Source organism: Sinocyclocheilus anshuiensis, unplaced genomic scaffold (assembly GCF_001515605.1).
Source record: "Sinocyclocheilus anshuiensis isolate Anshui unplaced genomic scaffold, SAMN03320099.WGS_v1.1 scaffold392, whole genome shotgun sequence".
NCBI lineage: Eukaryota > Metazoa > Chordata > Actinopteri > Cypriniformes > Cyprinidae > Sinocyclocheilus > Sinocyclocheilus anshuiensis.
In genome coordinates, this window is record NW_015557091.1 from 1,924,389 (window position 1) to 1,942,247 (window position 17,859).

Here is a 17,859-nt window from a genome sequence, read left to right on the forward strand (position 1 = left end):
GGGGGGGGGATTTGTCTTCTTTTTTTTTTACTTGCCCGGACAAATTTTTTTTTTTTTACTAAAAAAGGAAATATTTTCAGCTACAAATTATAATATTTTTCATTATATTTCATAATATGTTTCATTAAAAGAACAAATTACTAGTTTCTTAAATACCTTCAATTTAATTCATTTGAATTATGCAAGTCCAGGACAGCTATATGAAATACACACTTTTGCTGGAAAATAATGGCACACAATGCAAACAATTACTGTTTTTTTTAATTACTCATCCAGTATTGTATTATTATTAATGTCAGCCATTTAATTGAATGTCAGCTTGTTAGATAATCTTACCTTGGTGACATTTAAATCAGCAACAACTTGCAACAACTACATTTAATTGAATTTTTAATATTAATACGTTTAAAAAGACATGTATAGAATGTAAGATGTAGTGACTCAATGGCTTTGCCAACTTTTGAATTGCAGTGACAACAAAACGTCAGCTTAATTCAATTCTTACAGCTGAGATCCTTTATACTGCTAACCTGCTGCTCAGCAATGAGCGAGGTCTTCAGGTTCTGCATCTCCTCGTTCTTTGTGCGTTCCAGGAGCTCTAGTTGGGCCAGGAGCGATGCCCTTTCCTCGGTCCACTGGCCACTGTCCAGTGACAATGCAGTGCTGGTCTCCAAACCAGTCTCTGTCTTTTCTACAGTAGCTGCCACTCTGCAACACAGCAGCAGGTGTGAAAATAGACTCCACCATACTGTAAATCAACCTGACTTTGCATTAATTACTACTAAGAAGACATTTAGCTGACGCTTCCTTCTAAAACAAAGTACACAATGCTAATTCATAAACAGAGGAAGTTATTACATTCTGAAGATCCTTCTTTGCATCTTGTGCATAGACAAACTATTCACAATCAGACAAGAACATGTGTTAATAAGGGAAACAGCAACAATTTAGTCTCTTTCCAGAGCTCTAAATGTGTTTATTATTTGCAGGGTTTGAACCTACAACCTTTTATTGCTAGCTTAGAACTTTAACCACTTGGCAACACCCACTTTTTCTAAAGTGTTTCTTGTTGTGGAAACATTAGTCACCAGAATAAATAAATAAATATTCAAAAACCTCCAATTTACTGGGATTGGTGTAAGACTTGAACACAAATCTGTTTTCTGTTTTTAATTAATCCCTATTTTACAGGCACATGTAACAGGGTTATCACATTTCTTGCTAATTTCTACTTAAGAAATGTTTTAATGAAACGGTTCACAGTTTTTGTTGGTTCTTTTTGATGTGCTAATTATTCGCAAGAGTGAATGAAATCAGAAAGAGTAAGTGAATGCATGTAGCTTGTGTGTGTTTTCTGTTTTTAATTAACAGTAAAGTTAGAGGTAGAAGCTTTCATTTTAATGGACTAGAGCAGCATTGTTTCAGTCATTTCATTTGTGTCCTCGGCAGATGCTTCCCTCACACAAAATTGCAAGATTTATTGAGTTTTTAATGACTAAATCAACAAGAAACTGAGGTTATTATCAAACAAACCAACAGAAATAACACAACCACATTAAAAACATTATTTTTTTTAATTTTCTTTAAACAAGATTATGAGGAGTATTTGATTCTGCAAAACTCTGAAACAATGTTAAGATGGTGTGGGTGTTTGCTATGCCATTGTTAGAGCGTTCTGGGTGCTTGCCCAAGTCAAAAGAGCCCATCCAAAAAAAAAATGTAAGTAAATAAATAAAATATTCGCCAGTTTGGTGTCAATAAGATTTTCTTTTTCAAAGAAATTGATATTTTTATTCAGTAAGGAATGCATTAAATAGATTAAAAGTGACAGTAAAGACTTTTATAATGGTACAAAATAATTATTTTTCATGTAAATGCTGTTCTTTTGAACTCTCCATTAATCAAATAATAAAATAAGAAATGTTTCTTATGCATCAAATCAGCATATTAGAATGATTTCTGAAGGATCATGTGACACTGAAGACTGGAGTAATGATGCTGAAAATTCAGCTTTGATCACAGGAATAAATTACTTTTTTTTTTAAATATTCAAATAGTTATACTTTCATTCAATCATTCATTCATTCTCAGATTGTTAAATTATTGATAACATGTCTGTTATTCCTGGTGAGCATGAGAGACTTCTCCCAAAAACATTAATAAAATCTTACCAGCCCCAAACTTTTTGAATGGTAGTGTTTGTCTCAGATGCTCTTTCAAAGTAAGATAACTGCCTATTTTATCATCCAGCAGCCAAAATTTGCAACTTTGGATGGAAACATAGCTACTGTCTGATGCCCAAAAGTGGCAAGGTGGGTTGCACACCTAAGCTAAAACTTAGAAGGAAAGTTTATCCAAAAATGAAATTTCTGTTTTACTCACCCTCATGTCATTCCAAACCTGAATGACTAACTTTCTACTGTGGAACACAAAAGAATAAACATTGGGCCCCATTGACTTTCGCTGTAAATACTATGACATTTTTTAAAATATCTTCTTTTGTGTTCCACAGTCAAAAGTTTGGAACGACGAGTTTTCATTTTTTGGTGAACTATCCCTTTGAGGTTAGAGGTTGCAGAAATCCATACATTTAAGTATAAGCAATATTAAGTACCATTTATAATTTAACAGCTATGTGCTTTAAAGTGCCCCTATTATGCCATTTCCAATATTACCTTTCATGCAGTATGTAATGTAGCTGTATGTGAATGTAAACGATCAGCAAAGTCATAAAGCCGAAAGTGCACGATAAATAAAGTTATTGTCTCCCAAAATAAAGAATCGACTCTCTACAGCCTAAACGAGTCGTTAGTAATTCGAATCCCACTCCCGTGACGGCTACATGTCACGGGGTAACACATTTGCATAATTCCTGCCTATGTTCTATGTTGGCCGGCAGCGAACAACTTGACCCCGCCCACAAACACGTCATTTTACTGACAATTGCTTCTCTAATCTCGGGGAGTTCGGGATTCACTAAACGCTCTTGAAAGATGGCTCAGTACCGTTTATTTGGACCAGCTGGCTCCACTGAATCACAAGTATGATAAATAATAGATGTTTATATTTTCTATCGCGCATTCAAAATACGGAACTATGGCAATAGGCATATCGTTTCCGACGTGCTGTACGCGGTAGACCAATCACAACAGACTGGGCCATCTGACCAATCAGAGCAGAGCAGGCTCACGGAAAGAAATAACACAACCACATTAAAAACATTATTTTTTTTAATTTTCTTTAAACAAGATTATGAGGAGTATTTGATTCTGCAAAACTCTGAAACAATGTTAAGATGGTGTGGGTGTTTGCTATGCCATTGTTAGAGCGTTCTGGGTGCTTGCCCAAGTCAAAAGAGCCCATCCAAAAAAAAAATGTAAGTAAATAAATAAAATATTCGCCAGTTTGGTGTCAATAAGATTTTCTTTTTCAAAGAAATTGATATTTTTATTCAGTAAGGAATGCATTAAATAGATTAAAAGTGACAGTAAAGACTTTTATAATGGTACAAAATAATTATTTTTCATGTAAATGCTGTTCTTTTGAACTCTCCATTAATCAAATAATAAAATAAGAAATGTTTCTTATGCATCAAATCAGCATATTAGAATGATTTCTGAAGGATCATGTGACACTGAAGACTGGAGTAATGATGCTGAAAATTCAGCTTTGATCACAGGAATAAATTACTTTTTTTTTTAAATATTCAAATAGTTATACTTTCATTCAATCATTCATTCATTCTCAGATTGTTAAATTATTGATAACATGTCTGTTATTCCTGGTGAGCATGAGAGACTTCTCCCAAAAACATTAATAAAATCTTACCAGCCCCAAACTTTTTGAATGGTAGTGTTTGTCTCAGATGCTCTTTCAAAGTAAGATAACTGCCTATTTTATCATCCAGCAGCCAAAATTTGCAACTTTGGATGGAAACATAGCTACTGTCTGATGCCCAAAAGTGGCAAGGTGGGTTGCACACCTAAGCTAAAACTTAGAAGGAAAGTTTATCCAAAAATGAAATTTCTGTTTTACTCACCCTCATGTCATTCCAAACCTGAATGACTAACTTTCTACTGTGGAACACAAAAGAATAAACATTGGGCCCCATTGACTTTCGCTGTAAATACTATGACATTTTTTAAAATATCTTCTTTTGTGTTCCACAGTCAAAAGTTTGGAACGACGAGTTTTCATTTTTTGGTGAACTATCCCTTTGAGGTTAGAGGTTGCAGAAATCCATACATTTAAGTATAAGCAATATTAAGTACCATTTATAATTTAACAGCTATGTGCTTTAAAGTGCCCCTATTATGCCATTATTGCCTTTCATGCAGTATGTAATGTAGCTGTATGTGAATGTAAACGATCAGCAAAGTTGTAAAGCCGAAAGTGCACGATAAATAAAGTTATTGTCTCCCAAAATAAAGAATCGACTCTCTACAGCCTAAACGAGTCGTTAGTAATTCGAATCCCACTCCCGTGACGGCTACATGTCACGGGGTAACACATTTGCATAATTCCTGCCTATGTTCTATGTTGGCCGGCAGCGAACAACTTGACCCCGCCCACAAACACGTCATTTTACTGACAATTGCTTCTCTAATCTCGGGGAGTTCGGGATTCACTAAACGCTCTTGAAAGATGGCTCAGTACCGTTTATTTGGACCAGCTGGCTCCACTGAATCACAAGTATGATAAATAATAGATGTTTATATTTTCTATCGCGCATTCAAAATACGGAACTATGGCAATAGGCATATCGTTTCCGACGTGCTGTACGCGGTAGACCAATCACAACAGACTGGGCCATCTGACCAATCAGAGCAGAGCAGGCTCACGGAAAGGAGGGTTTTAGAGAGACTGAATCTTAGAACTGCTTTGAACGAATCGTTTGAGAATCGCTGGAAAACGAGGTGATATTAAATGCATATTTTGAGAAAACGAAAGCGTTTTTTGACCTTGCATGCATGTAATCCTATTGTAGGAGACTCCCAAAACAATATTAGGAACCTTAAAAATGGCATAATAGGGGCACTTTAAATCTGAATCTTAGAATGATTTTAGTGGGAACGTCTGATTAGAAGACTTGCATTTACTTACGTGTCAGTGGACTGTCTTTCTTTAAGCTGATTTTCAAGTAGTTCAATTTGTCCTAACAGTCTTGTCTCAGTCTCCTCTTTTTGGAGTTGAAAGTCTCTTAAGGCCTCTTGTAATGCAGCTTTGACTGCCTGCTCTTTCTCCTTCTCTGCCCTCTGCAGGGCCTCCACCCTCTCCTGCTCCAGTCTTCCTGACAGTAGTGTGTTTTCCGCCTGCAGGTCTCCGATAACAGTCGATAGCTCTCGCTCTTTCTCCTGGAAAGCCCTCTGCTCATACTCCTTTTCCCTCTGTAAGGCATCAAGCTGGTTCTGGTGATCGTGCTGGATCTTCTGGACTCGTTTCTCGCAGTCTTTCTCTGCGTCCTGCGATTTCTGCTTGAGTGCTGAAAACTCTTGGCGGAGCAGGGTGCTCTCTTCTTCGTGCCGATCCACGAGTTCAGAGATGCAGTGGTCCTTCTCCAACCTCATGAGCGCTCGGAGCTCGGCCAGGCCCACCTCGTACTCTTCATTCTTCTGCTGGAGCTGCTTGTTCAACATGTCGATTTGCGTCTGCAAGGTGGTTGTTTGGGTAGTAAGCTCCGCTTTCAACACCTCCTCTTGGGTGCTTTTGGCTTCCTCGTACTGGAGTCTCATGTCCTCCATTTCAGCCTCTTTAAGAGCCATCTCCACTTCCAGTTTGCAGCGGGCGTCCGCAAGTTCAGTAATGCGAGCCTCCAAGTCTTTCAAGCGTCCCTCGCGGTCCTTGAGTTCGGCAGAATGGGAATCCATGAGATCTCTTAGCTTCACCAGGTTCTCCTGGACAAGTTTGTCAAGTGCACTTTTTTTTTCCAATCTGAGAGATTCCAGCTCTGCTTCATGTTGTTGTTTCAACCATGTCTCCAGTTCCTGAAGGTGCACCTTCTCTGCCTTCTCCATGTCCTGTCTGATTTTCTGTTGGCTGTGCTCAATCTCAAAGTGCAGCTTCTCCAGCTGCCCAGCGACTTCGTCCTTGGACAGCAACGCAGCTTTCAGTTCTTCACTTTGCTTTAAGAGCTTCTGTTCAAGGTCCAGCAGAGTTTGCATGTGAAGATCCTGGAGTTCCTGCATAGAGCGTGCTCTCTCACTCTCCAGCTGGGATATTTCCTTCTCCTTGCGCTCCACGAGCCCCTCCAATTCCAGCATTGCTCTCTGGATGTCTCGAACAATCTTCTGATTGCCTTCCAGCTCTTCCAGCAGGGTTTGCATCTGCTTTTCATGATCGTCCTTCAAACTCTGGAGATTGGTTTGTTGTGTTTCTCTTAGCTCCTCCTCGTGACAGTATCTGACACTGTTGAGAGCGTTTCGGACCTCAATGGTCATTGTTTTCAGGGCGAATCCAAAGTCTCGTTGCTCCTTCAGAACCAGTCCTCGAAAGTGGTAAAGGTCTTCTTTAACTTTTCTTAAATTGTTCTGTGACTCTTCCGCAGCAGAGCGGTACCTGTCCGCTGACAACTTGAGTGCTGCAATCTTTGAATTTTCCTTCTCGAGCGTAGTAGTGTCCTTTATACGCTTGCTATCGATTGCATTAATGACGGAGGAATAAAGAGACTCCACCATCATCTCTGGGCTTGTGGGATCACTGATGGGATTAGGTGACATCAAGTTCTCCTCAATAACAAACTCATTAACTGCTGACATGAAATCCGACTCAGGACTTTCTGCCAATGAGTCCAAGTCCAAAGAGCCTTGCTGTAATACAGGATCCATATTGGGGTGCCCAATGGTTTCAAAGTCAAAGGTCTGGGCATCTATGCTGTCGGGTGATAGGTCCTCCAAGGGACCAGGAAGCGCCAGGGGTTGGCAGTCCGGTGCTTTTAAACTGAGAGTGGACAAAGTTTTGGTGGAGGTAGAGGTGATTTCAGTTGTGCTTTCAGATCTGGGTGTTAATGCGGTGGATCTTTGAGCACTCTGGCTAAAGGAAATCTATAAGACAATGCAACAAGTTAAAATCATATGGGAAACGACATTCCCAGAATAGTCCAATTATACTATATACATTTTAAAAGTTGCAATGTATCGGAAGTAGCGACAGATCTCGCATTCATCACTGCCATTTCAGGTTATGACATTTTAATTAAAAATGATGAGCACAAAAAGAAACATATGCTTGGATGAATCACATTAAGATCAACAAAATGCATTTAGAAAACAGACAGGGTGAAGACAGTTCTATTTCATGTCATCTTTACAGGTTTATAACATCCAATACTTCAGACAAGCAATAAAAATTAAATGACTGTGAACAAAGTACCTTTTGTTCATTTAGTAGGTGTGTGATAGTTTTTGACATCTCGTCCACACTCTGCGCAGCCTGAACCAGCTGATGGAGAACCTCAACATGCTGGTTAAGAGGCTCAAAGTCACACAGTGTGGGGACCCTGATGAAGAAAACAGGCAACAGATCATCATTTAGGAGTATTTAGCCATGATTGAAAGGGTAATGGCTCAAAGAAAAGCAGTTTTGCATTGTGAAGTAACGGTAGAAATGTGCATATTGTGACCGGGTATGAGGCATTTACCTGAGGTAAGGCTGAACCTCGGAAGGACAACAGGACTTGAGATACTGCAGGTCACTCAGGGAAATATCTGGAAGCTCAAAGTCAAACTTTCGAGGCTTTCGGGTCTAAACACAAAACAAACAAACAAACAAAAAAAATCATTAATGTTGAAATGTCCCCATAAAGTTCATGAAGGGATCCTGAAAGATAAAAACACTTGTTCAAAGACTCACGCAAAACGAAGAGGGTGGCCATGAGTCCAGTCCTCGAAACAACCGGTTTCTGAGGAACGATTTCCCTGAGACAAACAAAAGCAGTGTTTTCAAAGCAATATGACATTTAATGTGGACTCAGGTGTCCATGTTTGTTCCCAAAACTAAAAGAAGGCATACAAAATATGAAGAATAAACTTACTGAAGAGCTTCCCAAATGTTTCCCTTTTTACTTTTTCTGCCTCATAGAGGTTTTTCCCATCTTTGACAAGAGCACTGGCCCACTGGAAGAAAAAATAAATATATATTTTTTGAAACAATAATTAAATGTGCAAAAATGTATAAAAACAACATAGATATCATATTATTCACTCTCTCTGGTCAAATCACTTCTGGTCACACCCGCATCTCTATAAATTAATGTAGCTGATTCTTACTTGTCTGTAGTGTCCTATGAACATTCTGCGTCTGACCACCTCCACTACGGCGAGACAGTACATCTGTGGCACAGTGCTGAGCGCCTCCACCACCCGCACGCGCTCCAGCAGCTCCGTCAGCAGCCTCAGGAGAGCCTGCAGCTTCTCTCCATCCTGATCAGCGTGAAGCATCACATAGCAGCACCATCTGATGGAGGAAACACCACAGTGCAGTTAGGAAGCACTTACAATTCACTTCACTTCAAAGTATCGTAGCTCTACTGATTGAAAATAGTCCAAATCAAAGCCAAAACTAGTTCTAGCCAAACTAAAAACAGTTTATTTCGCATTGCCCATGAAGAATACAAATGCTGGTCTTACTTGAGTCGAACTTGAAGGTTGTTGGCGAGCTCCTGTTTGGCAGTGGTACATTTCTGCTTGATGTCTAGTAGCTTCCTGTGATTGGTTAGCATGATCATCAGCTGATTGGCATGACTCAGACACAGGTCAGGCAGCACCGAGGTGTCCTTCAGGTTTTCAGCCCTCTTCTGATTGGCAAGAAATCCCTAGTAGAAGGCAAAGGAGAACACATGAGGAAGAGTAGCTTTCTGAAAAACTTGCGTTTTGCATAATTTGTAATATATTCATTAGAAACGTGGCTAAAGTATATTGTTTTGTCGATCTGCCACAATGTAACACAGGTCAATAAAGAGGCTGTAATTAAAGGATGGGGTAGTGCCAACTATATAAGACGTCGCAGTAAACCCACAGCCCACAAAAAAGTATGTTTTGTAACCTACATTTGAAGAGGTTAACCAATCATATATATATATATCTTAATGTCACAGTAGCAAAAAACAAAGGTTGGAAAATTGGCATTAAAAACTTCAGGGAAAACATAAAATACACTAATGAGCAGAATATGTCCCCTTCAGGCTGTTTTATGCTGACTATAAAAAGGAGCATTGCTTACCTGAGCAAGTTCCTGCTGTTCATTGACCAACCGTTTACAGCTTGCTATCATTTGGTCGAGAGCATACAATCTGTCCTCAAGACCTTTGATGGCCTTCATGTTCTGATTATCCAATTTGGTAATCGTCTCGCGGCATTCAGTTAGAAAGGGTTGGATCATTCGTGGGTCGAGCTGGAAGCATAAAGAATGGCAGAAACAAATCAGAGTGTTTATGGACAGTAAAATAGTTCATTGGGAGTGTCCTGTGAATGTGAAGATGATGTAAACTACTGTTCAAAATGTGGGGGTTGGAAAGAAAATTGTAATGTTTTGGGAAAAAGTCTGCATGCTCATCAAGGCTGGATTTATATTATCAAAAATACAGTAATAAAATTAATATTATGAAATATTATGAAAATTTAAATTACTGTTTTCCATTTGAATATCAAATGTAATTTATTCCTGTGATGCAAAGCATTATCTTCAGTGTCACATGATCCTTCAGAAATCATTCTAATATGCTAATTTGCTGCTTATTATTGTTAGAAATACTGAAAATACTTATGTATTTGAAATATATTTTAACTATACATGTATTTATAATGTATTTACTGTTATTTTGATCAATTTATTTAATGCACATTTACTTAGTGTATTAATTTAAGTATTATTAAGTATTAATATCTTAAAAAAAAAAAACTATTGGCTTTTTGGCCTCCTCGTACTGGAGTCTCATGTCCTCCATTTCAGCCTCTTTAAGAGCCATCTCCACTTCCAGTTTGCAGCGGGCGTCCGCAAGTTCAGTAATGCGAGCCTCCAAGTCTTTCAAGCGTCCCTCGCGGTCCTTGAGTTCGGCAGAATGGGAATCCATGAGATCTCTTAGCTTCACCAGGTTCTCCTGGACAAGTTTGTCAAGTGCACTTTTTTTTTCCAATCTGAGAGATTCCAGCTCTGCTTCATGTTGTTGTTTCAACCATGTCTCCAGTTCCTGAAGGTGCACCTTCTCTGCCTTCTCCATCTCCTGTCTGATTTTCTGTTGGCCGTGCTCGATCTCAAAGTGAAGGTTCTCCAGCTGCCCAGCGAGTTCGTCCTTGGACAGCAATGTAGCTTTCAGTTCTTCACTTTGCTTCAAGATCTTCTCCTCAAGGTCCTGCACAGTTTGCTTGTGAAGATCTTGAAGTTCTTGCATAGAGCGTTCCCTCTCACTCTCCAGCTGGGATATTTCCTTCTCCTTGCGCTCCACGAGCCCCTCCAATTCCAGCATTGCTCTCTGGATGTCTCGAACAATCTTCTGATTGCCTTCCAGCTCTTCCAGCAGGGTTTGCATCTGCTTTTCATGATCGTCCTTCAAACTCTGGAGATTGGTTTGTTGTGTTTCTCTTAGCTCCTCCTCGTGACAGTATCTGACACTGTTGAGAGTGTTTCGGACCTCAATGGTCATTGTTTTCAGGGCGAATCCAAAGTCTCTTTGCTCTTTCAGAACAAGACCTCGAAAGTGATAAAGGTCTTCTTTAACTTTCCTCAAATTGTTCTGGGACTCTTCCGCAGCAGAACGGTACCTGTCTGCTGACAGCTTGAGTACTGCAATCTTTGAATTTTCCTTCTCAAGTGTAGTAGTGTCCTGTATACGCTTGCTATCGATTGCATTAATGACGGAGGAATAAAGAGACTCCACCATCATCTCTGGGCTTGTGGGATCACTGATGGGATTAGGTGACATCAAGTTCTCCTCAATAACAAACTCATTAACTGCTGACATGAAATCCGACTCAGGACTTTCTGCCAATGAGTCCAAGTCCAAAGAGCCTTGCTGTAATACAGGATCCATATTGGGGTGCCCAATGGTTTCAAAGTCAAAGGTCTGGGCATCTATGCTGTCGGGTGATAGGTCCTCCAAGGGACCAGGAAGCGCCAGGGGTTGGCAGTCCGGTGCTTTTAAACTGAGAGTGGACAAAGTTTTGGTGGAGGTAGAGGTGATTTCAGTTGTGCTTTCAGATCTGGGTGTTAATGCGGTGGATCTTTGAGCACTCTGGCTAAAGGAAATCTATAAGACAATGCAACAAGTTAAAATCATATGGGAAACGACATTCCCAGAATAGTCCAATTATACTATATACATTTTAAAAGTTGCAATGTATCGGAAGTAGCGACAGATCTCGCATTCATCACTGCCATTTCAGGTTATGACATTTTAATTAAAAATGATGAGCACAAAAAGAAACATATGCTTGGATGAATCACATTAAGATCAACAAAATGCATTTAGAAAACAGACAGGGTGAAGACAGTTCTATTTCATGTCATCTTTACAGGTTTATAACATCCAATACTTCAGACAAGCAATAAAAATTAAATGACTGTGAACAAAGTACCTTTTGTTCATTTAGTAGGTGTGTGATAGTTTTTGACATCTCGTCCACACTCTGCGCAGCCTGAACCAGCTGATGGAGAACCTCAACATGCTGGTTAAGAGGCTCAAAGTCACACAGTGTGGGGACCCTGATGAAGAAAACAGGCAACAGATCATCATTTAGGAGTATTTAGCCATGATTGAAAGGGTAATGGCTCAAAGAAAAGCAGTTTTGCATTGTGAAGTAACGGTAGAAATGTGCATATTGTGACCGGGTATGAGGCATTTACCTGAGGTAAGGCTGAACCTCGGAAGGACAACAGGACTTGAGATACTGCAGGTCACTCAGGGAAATATCTGGAAGCTCAAAGTCAAACTTTCGAGGCTTTCGGGTCTAAACACAAAACAAACAAACAAACAAAAAAAATCATTAATGTTGAAATGTCCCCATAAAGTTCATGAAGGGATCCTGAAAGATAAAAACACTTGTTCAAAGACTCACGCAAAACGAAGAGGGTGGCCATGAGTCCAGTCCTCGAAACAACCGGTTTCTGAGGAACGATTTCCCTGAGACAAACAAAAGCAGTGTTTTCAAAGCAATATGACATTTAATGTGGACTCAGGTGTCCATGTTTGTTCCCAAAACTAAAAGAAGGCATACAAAATATGAAGAATAAACTTACTGAAGAGCTTCCCAAATGTTTCCCTTTTTACTTTTTCTGCCTCATAGAGGTTTTTCCCATCTTTGACAAGAGCACTGGCCCACTGGAAGAAAAAATAAATATATATTTTTTGAAACAATAATTAAATGTGCAAAAATGTATAAAAACAACATAGATATCATATTATTCACTCTCTCTGGTCAAATCACTTCTGGTCACACCCGCATCTCTATAAATTAATGTAGCTGATTCTTACTTGTCTGTAGTGTCCTATGAACATTCTGCGTCTGACCACCTCCACTACGGCGAGACAGTACATCTGTGGCACAGTGCTGAGCGCCTCCACCACCCGCACGCGCTCCAGCAGCTCCGTCAGCAGCCTCAGGAGAGCCTGCAGCTTCTCTCCATCCTGATCAGCGTGAAGCATCACATAGCAGCACCATCTGATGGAGGAAACACCACAGTGCAGTTAGGAAGCACTTACAATTCACTTCACTTCAAAGTATCGTAGCTCTACTGATTGAAAATAGTCCAAATCAAAGCCAAAACTAGTTCTAGCCAAACTAAAAACAGTTTATTTCGCATTGCCCATGAAGAATACAAATGCTGGTCTTACTTGAGTCGAACTTGAAGGTTGTTGGCGAGCTCCTGTTTGGCAGTGGTACATTTCTGCTTGATGTCTAGTAGCTTCCTGTGATTGGTTAGCATGATCATCAGCTGATTGGCATGACTCAGACACAGGTCAGGCAGCACCGAGGTGTCCTTCAGGTTTTCAGCCCTCTTCTGATTGGCAAGAAATCCCTAGTAGAAGGCAAAGGAGAACACATGAGGAAGAGTAGCTTTCTGAAAAACTTGCGTTTTGCATAATTTGTAATATATTCATTAGAAACGTGGCTAAAGTATATTGTTTTGTCGATCTGCCACAATGTAACACAGGTCAATAAAGAGGCTGTAATTAAAGGATGGGGTAGTGCCAACTATATAAGACGTCGCAGTAAACCCACAGCCCACAAAAAAGTATGTTTTGTAACCTACATTTGAAGAGGTTAACCAATCATATATATATATATCTTAATGTCACAGTAGCAAAAAACAAAGGTTGGAAAATTGGCATTAAAAACTTCAGGGAAAACATAAAATACACTAATGAGCAGAATATGTCCCCTTCAGGCTGTTTTATGCTGACTATAAAAAGGAGCATTGCTTACCTGAGCAAGTTCCTGCTGTTCATTGACCAACCGTTTACAGCTTGCTATCATTTGGTCGAGAGCATACAATCTGTCCTCAAGACCTTTGATGGCCTTCATGTTCTGATTATCCAATTTGGTAATCGTCTCGCGGCATTCAGTTAGAAAGGGTTGGATCATTCGTGGGTCGAGCTGGAAGCATAAAGAATGGCAGAAACAAATCAGAGTGTTTATGGACAGTAAAATAGTTCATTGGGAGTGTCCTGTGAATGTGAAGATGATGTAAACTACTGTTCAAAATGTGGGGGTTGGAAAGAAAATTGTAATGTTTTGGGAAAAAGTCTGCATGCTCATCAAGGCTGGATTTATATTAACAAAAATACAGTAATAAAATTAATATTATGAAATATTATGAAAATTTAAATTACTGTTTTCCATTTGAATATCAAATGTAATTTATTCCTGTGATGCAAAGCATTATCTTCAGTGTCACATGATCCTTCAGAAATCATTCTAATATGCTAATTTGCTGCTTATTATTGTTAGAAATACTGAAAATACTTATGTATTTGAAATATATTTTAACTATACATGTATTTATAATGTATTTACTGTTATTTTGATCAATTTATTTAATGCACATTTACTTAGTGTATTAATTTAAGTATTATTAAGTATTAATATCTTAAAAAAAAAAAACTATTGGCTTTTTGGCCTCCTCGTACTGGAGTCTCATGTCCTCCATTTCGGCCTCTTTAAGAGCCATCTCCACTTCCAGTTTGCAGCGGGCGTCCTCAAGTTCAGTAATGCGAGCCTCCAAGTCTTTCAAGCGTCCCTCGCGTTCGGCAGAATGGGAATCCATGAGATCTCTTAGCTTCACCAGGTTCTCCTGGACAATTTTGTCAAGTGCACTTTCTTTTTCCAATCTGAGAGATTCCAGCTCTGCTTCATGTTGTTGTTTCAACCGTGTCTCCAGTTCCTTTTATAACTAGTCTTTTATAACTAAACTACAAACTTTTAAACGCTAGTGTATGTGATGTCTATGTGATGTATAACTGGATGTTTCAGCAACAGTATATGGTTATTTTTCATATTTTTGAAATGAAACAAAACATGGTTTATATTTTAATACCCATTAGGTAATGCTTATATTTGGATATTGCAGTGAATTAAATAGGTTAACCATATTTATTTTTTTTACTTTCTATTAGGAACTTGATGGAGGCAAACCATAAGAAGATTATTCATAACAAATGAATGATAAGTCTGACTTGAGCCCAAAAACAGTGTCACATTACATAATGCTTGAGCTGGGGAGGGAAAAATTCTTACAACTCTAAACCTGTTTGGATATTTGAGGACATTGTAAAATATGACATCACATCAGTTGAATCCTATATTTTTCTTATAGTATGTTATTATGTTATAGTTGAGATGTTGCTCCTCACACAACTCAATTCTGCGTCACATTACACTCTTGAGGTTTTTTTTTACGTCTTACTGATGTAATTACTCTATGTTTCGTTGTTGTATAAGCAACTTAAAGCATTCCTGCTCACTAATAGCTGTGTAAATACATGCAATTTGATATAAATAGTATAGCAAAATCTCTACTGGGTGACACACCTCTACAGTCACATGGTACATATCATCATAATGCCCATTACTGGCTAGTTTAAAACAATATAAAGGTTGCCACAGGTTTACAGACTGATTCATGATTTGACCAAAACATTCCCTCACAATATGACTCACCCTGTTGATTGAGTCAAAACACTTCCTCACTACTGACTCTACATCGTTAGGTCTGTCCTGAACGTTGATCCAATCCAACAGCGTGACATTAAAAGAAGGTGTGGCTCCCCTCTCTGGAGACTCCTCCTCTTCCTCTAGAGCTGCTTTTAGACTACAGCTGCTCTTCAGTCTGTCCTGAGGAGAGGAGGATGCCTGGGACGACGCTTCTCCTGAAGCAGAGACCGGCGAGAATGACTTTCGATTCTTCTGGCTGTCAGCGGGACAGAGGATTGCGGACTGGGTGGATGTTTCTCCTACTTCTTCATCCTCATTCTCGTCTTCTTCATCTGTGGTTCTTGGGTGAGGGGAGCTGGACTTCTCCAGGCTTTCTCGGTAGCTCTGCCGAGTCAAACACTCTAGCAGAGGAATCTTCGCCATGACTGAGACAGCAGTGCCAAGCCTGATGAATTAACATTAGAATTAGTGATCTATTTATTCCTCTATATATCTATATTGATCTATTTAATCTATATATTAAAGTCCAATACACCGCCATTCAAAAGTTTAGGGTCAGATTATTCATTTATTATTCAGCAAAGACACATTAAATTGATCAAATGTGTCAGTAAAGACATTTATAAAGTTACAAAAGACTTCTTTTTCCAAATAAATGCTGTTCTTTTTAACTTTTCTATGAAAGAAATAAATAAATCTACCACGGTTTCCACAAAAATATTAAGCAGTATTTAATCATTTTTAACATAATAATAAGAAATGTTTCTTGAGCAGCAAATCAGCATATTAGAATGATTTCTGAAGGATCATGTGACAGAGTGACTCCTCCACCTTCAGCTCCATCTCATTCTCTATTGAGAAGGTCGTTTTGGGGATGGTTGGAGCTCGGTCAGACAGGATCATCTCTTTGTTGAATAAGAAGATCGGGTTGGTGTCCTGAAGCAGCCAGAGACAAAAATCAATTGCCATTTGGAAACCATGCTACTCAAGATTCTCAATATTTCAGGGTCATTTTAAATCGACTGAAAGCTATTAAAATAATACAATTATTATATGCAGTGCTTTTATGGTGCTTCTTTGCAATTTTCATATCAAACATTTTAACAGTGTACTTTGTGGCAATGATCAAGCATTTGACTAAATAATTCATATATAATAACTACTCTTACTCTCTAAAAATGTTGAAAATCAAAAATGCTGTTTCGGGGTGATTTTGCTTGTTACTCACTGTTCCGGCGCTGTAGCTGCACACGCGCCTCTCTGCCACCATACACTCCCCTCCATTGACCACCAGCACCTGGTGCTGGATTGCAATTTTATATTTGGCCTGAATGGCATGTTTAAGGTCCAAAACACTATAAAAAGCATGAAGCACAACACATTTTAGTTACCCAGTAAAACAAATCAGGACTCAATTTACAAACAAATCTGCAAACAAACAGAATATAGAAACGATTGATCGAATTTGGACTTTAATAATTTACATTTGCAACTTAACCATCATAGCATTAAACAGGTATTTACACTGGAATTATATAATTAATAAATTAGAATGTTGCATCTCTAAGTACCATCTACATTATATATTACATATTATATTATCCAATATAATGGGGTTTCTCATGAATATGTAAATATGTATTTGTGTAAATGCATGTGTATATATGTAAACTCAGACAAATTTAAAGTCAAATTCATTTATCTAATTTCAGGATGTTTGAAGACAAAAATAAACATTACTGTAAGTGTTCATATTATTTAATGCAATAGGTAACAAATCATGAACAATAGCATTAAACAGGTATTTACACTGGAATTATATAATTAATCAATTAGAATGTTGCATCTCTAAGTATCATCTACATTATATATTACATATTATATTATCCAATATAATGGGGTTTCTCATGAATATGTAAATATGTATGTGTGTAAATGCATGTGTATATATGTAAACTCAGACAAATTTAAAGTCAAATTCATTTATCTAATTTCAGGATGTTTGAAGACAAAAATAAACATTACTGTAAGTGTTCATATTATTTAATGCAATAGGTAACAAATCATGAACAGTACTTTCCCAGCATTTAGCCATCTTTGTTAATGTCGATCGATTTCTATAAATTCTAATACTAATACTTATAACTAGAGCCTGACCGATATATCGTTTAGCCGATATTATCGGCCGATATGAGCCTGTCGCCGATATATCGGTATTGGCGAATATGCCGCCGATATTACATTTTTTTTTACAGAACATATAACGCAGATAAAATGCTTGAAATGGTGTAATTACTTAGTTTGTCCAGCAGAGCGTGCTCCATTGTTTGCTACTGGCGACCTGGATGAAATGCTTTAAAGCTTAAGTCTATGGAAAACCATTGAAACTTTGAACGGCCATATCTCCGTAAAGGCGTGGTGAATCCGCACCAAATGCGGGGGATCCCTTCAGCTCAAGGAACCCTCTCGAACGCGAATCGAGTGTACGTCTCGAGGCCCTCTTTCGAATGAGACCACCCCTGCGTCGATAGCCCCCGGGGTTCGGAAGTTACGGGTGGTTAAATCCGTGGTCCGGCGCAGACCGATCTAGCGATACCGGTGGACTACCGACACGCGGAGGGTGGCGTTCGAGAGGGCTCCTCGAGCTGAAGGGATCCCCCGAATTTGGTGGAGATCCGCCGGCACGTTCGCGAGATAGTGACACCAGTCAACACTT

At 38.8% G+C, this 17,859-nt stretch overlaps 2 protein-coding genes across 3 annotated transcripts in view; both read right to left on the reverse strand.

Annotated features, from left to right (window-relative positions):
• LOC107677246 (RB1-inducible coiled-coil protein 1-like) overlaps positions 1-15,601 on the reverse strand; it is a 22,259-nt gene extending 6,658 nt beyond the window's left edge. The window contains exons 1-11 of one of the 2 annotated variants that reach the window (XM_016472070.1): positions 15,150-15,601; positions 13,416-13,586; positions 12,824-13,008; positions 12,464-12,650; positions 12,229-12,310; positions 12,048-12,112; positions 11,836-11,939; positions 11,568-11,694; positions 9,903-11,239; positions 5,104-5,703; positions 531-708 (exon numbers count right to left, since the gene is read on the reverse strand). In XM_016472070.1, coding sequence (XP_016327556.1) covers positions 531-708; positions 5,104-5,703; positions 9,903-11,239; positions 11,568-11,694; positions 11,836-11,939; positions 12,048-12,112; positions 12,229-12,310; positions 12,464-12,650; positions 12,824-13,008; positions 13,416-13,586; positions 15,150-15,566 — 3,453 coding nt within the window. In that variant the 5' untranslated portion in view covers positions 15,567-15,601. Of the gene's footprint in view, positions 1-530; positions 709-5,103; positions 7,041-7,368; positions 7,496-7,636; positions 7,741-7,848; positions 7,914-8,029; positions 8,112-8,264; positions 8,452-8,624; positions 8,810-9,216; positions 9,552-9,902; positions 11,240-11,567; positions 11,695-11,835; positions 11,940-12,047; positions 12,113-12,228; positions 12,311-12,463; positions 12,651-12,823; positions 13,009-13,415; positions 13,587-15,149 lie in introns of those variants that run through there. The other variant, XM_016472071.1, reaches the window with a different exon arrangement.
• A 49-nt stretch (positions 15,602-15,650) lies between these two features.
• LOC107677137 (RB1-inducible coiled-coil protein 1-like) overlaps positions 15,651-17,859 on the reverse strand; it is a 15,340-nt gene continuing 13,131 nt past the window's right edge. Inside the window, exons 3-5 of the mRNA XM_016471924.1 lie at positions 16,372-16,498; positions 15,959-16,079; positions 15,651-15,655 (exon numbers count right to left, since the gene is read on the reverse strand). Of these exons, the coding sequence (XP_016327410.1) occupies positions 15,651-15,655; positions 15,959-16,079; positions 16,372-16,498 (253 nt within the window). The remainder of the gene's footprint in view (positions 15,656-15,958; positions 16,080-16,371; positions 16,499-17,859) is intronic.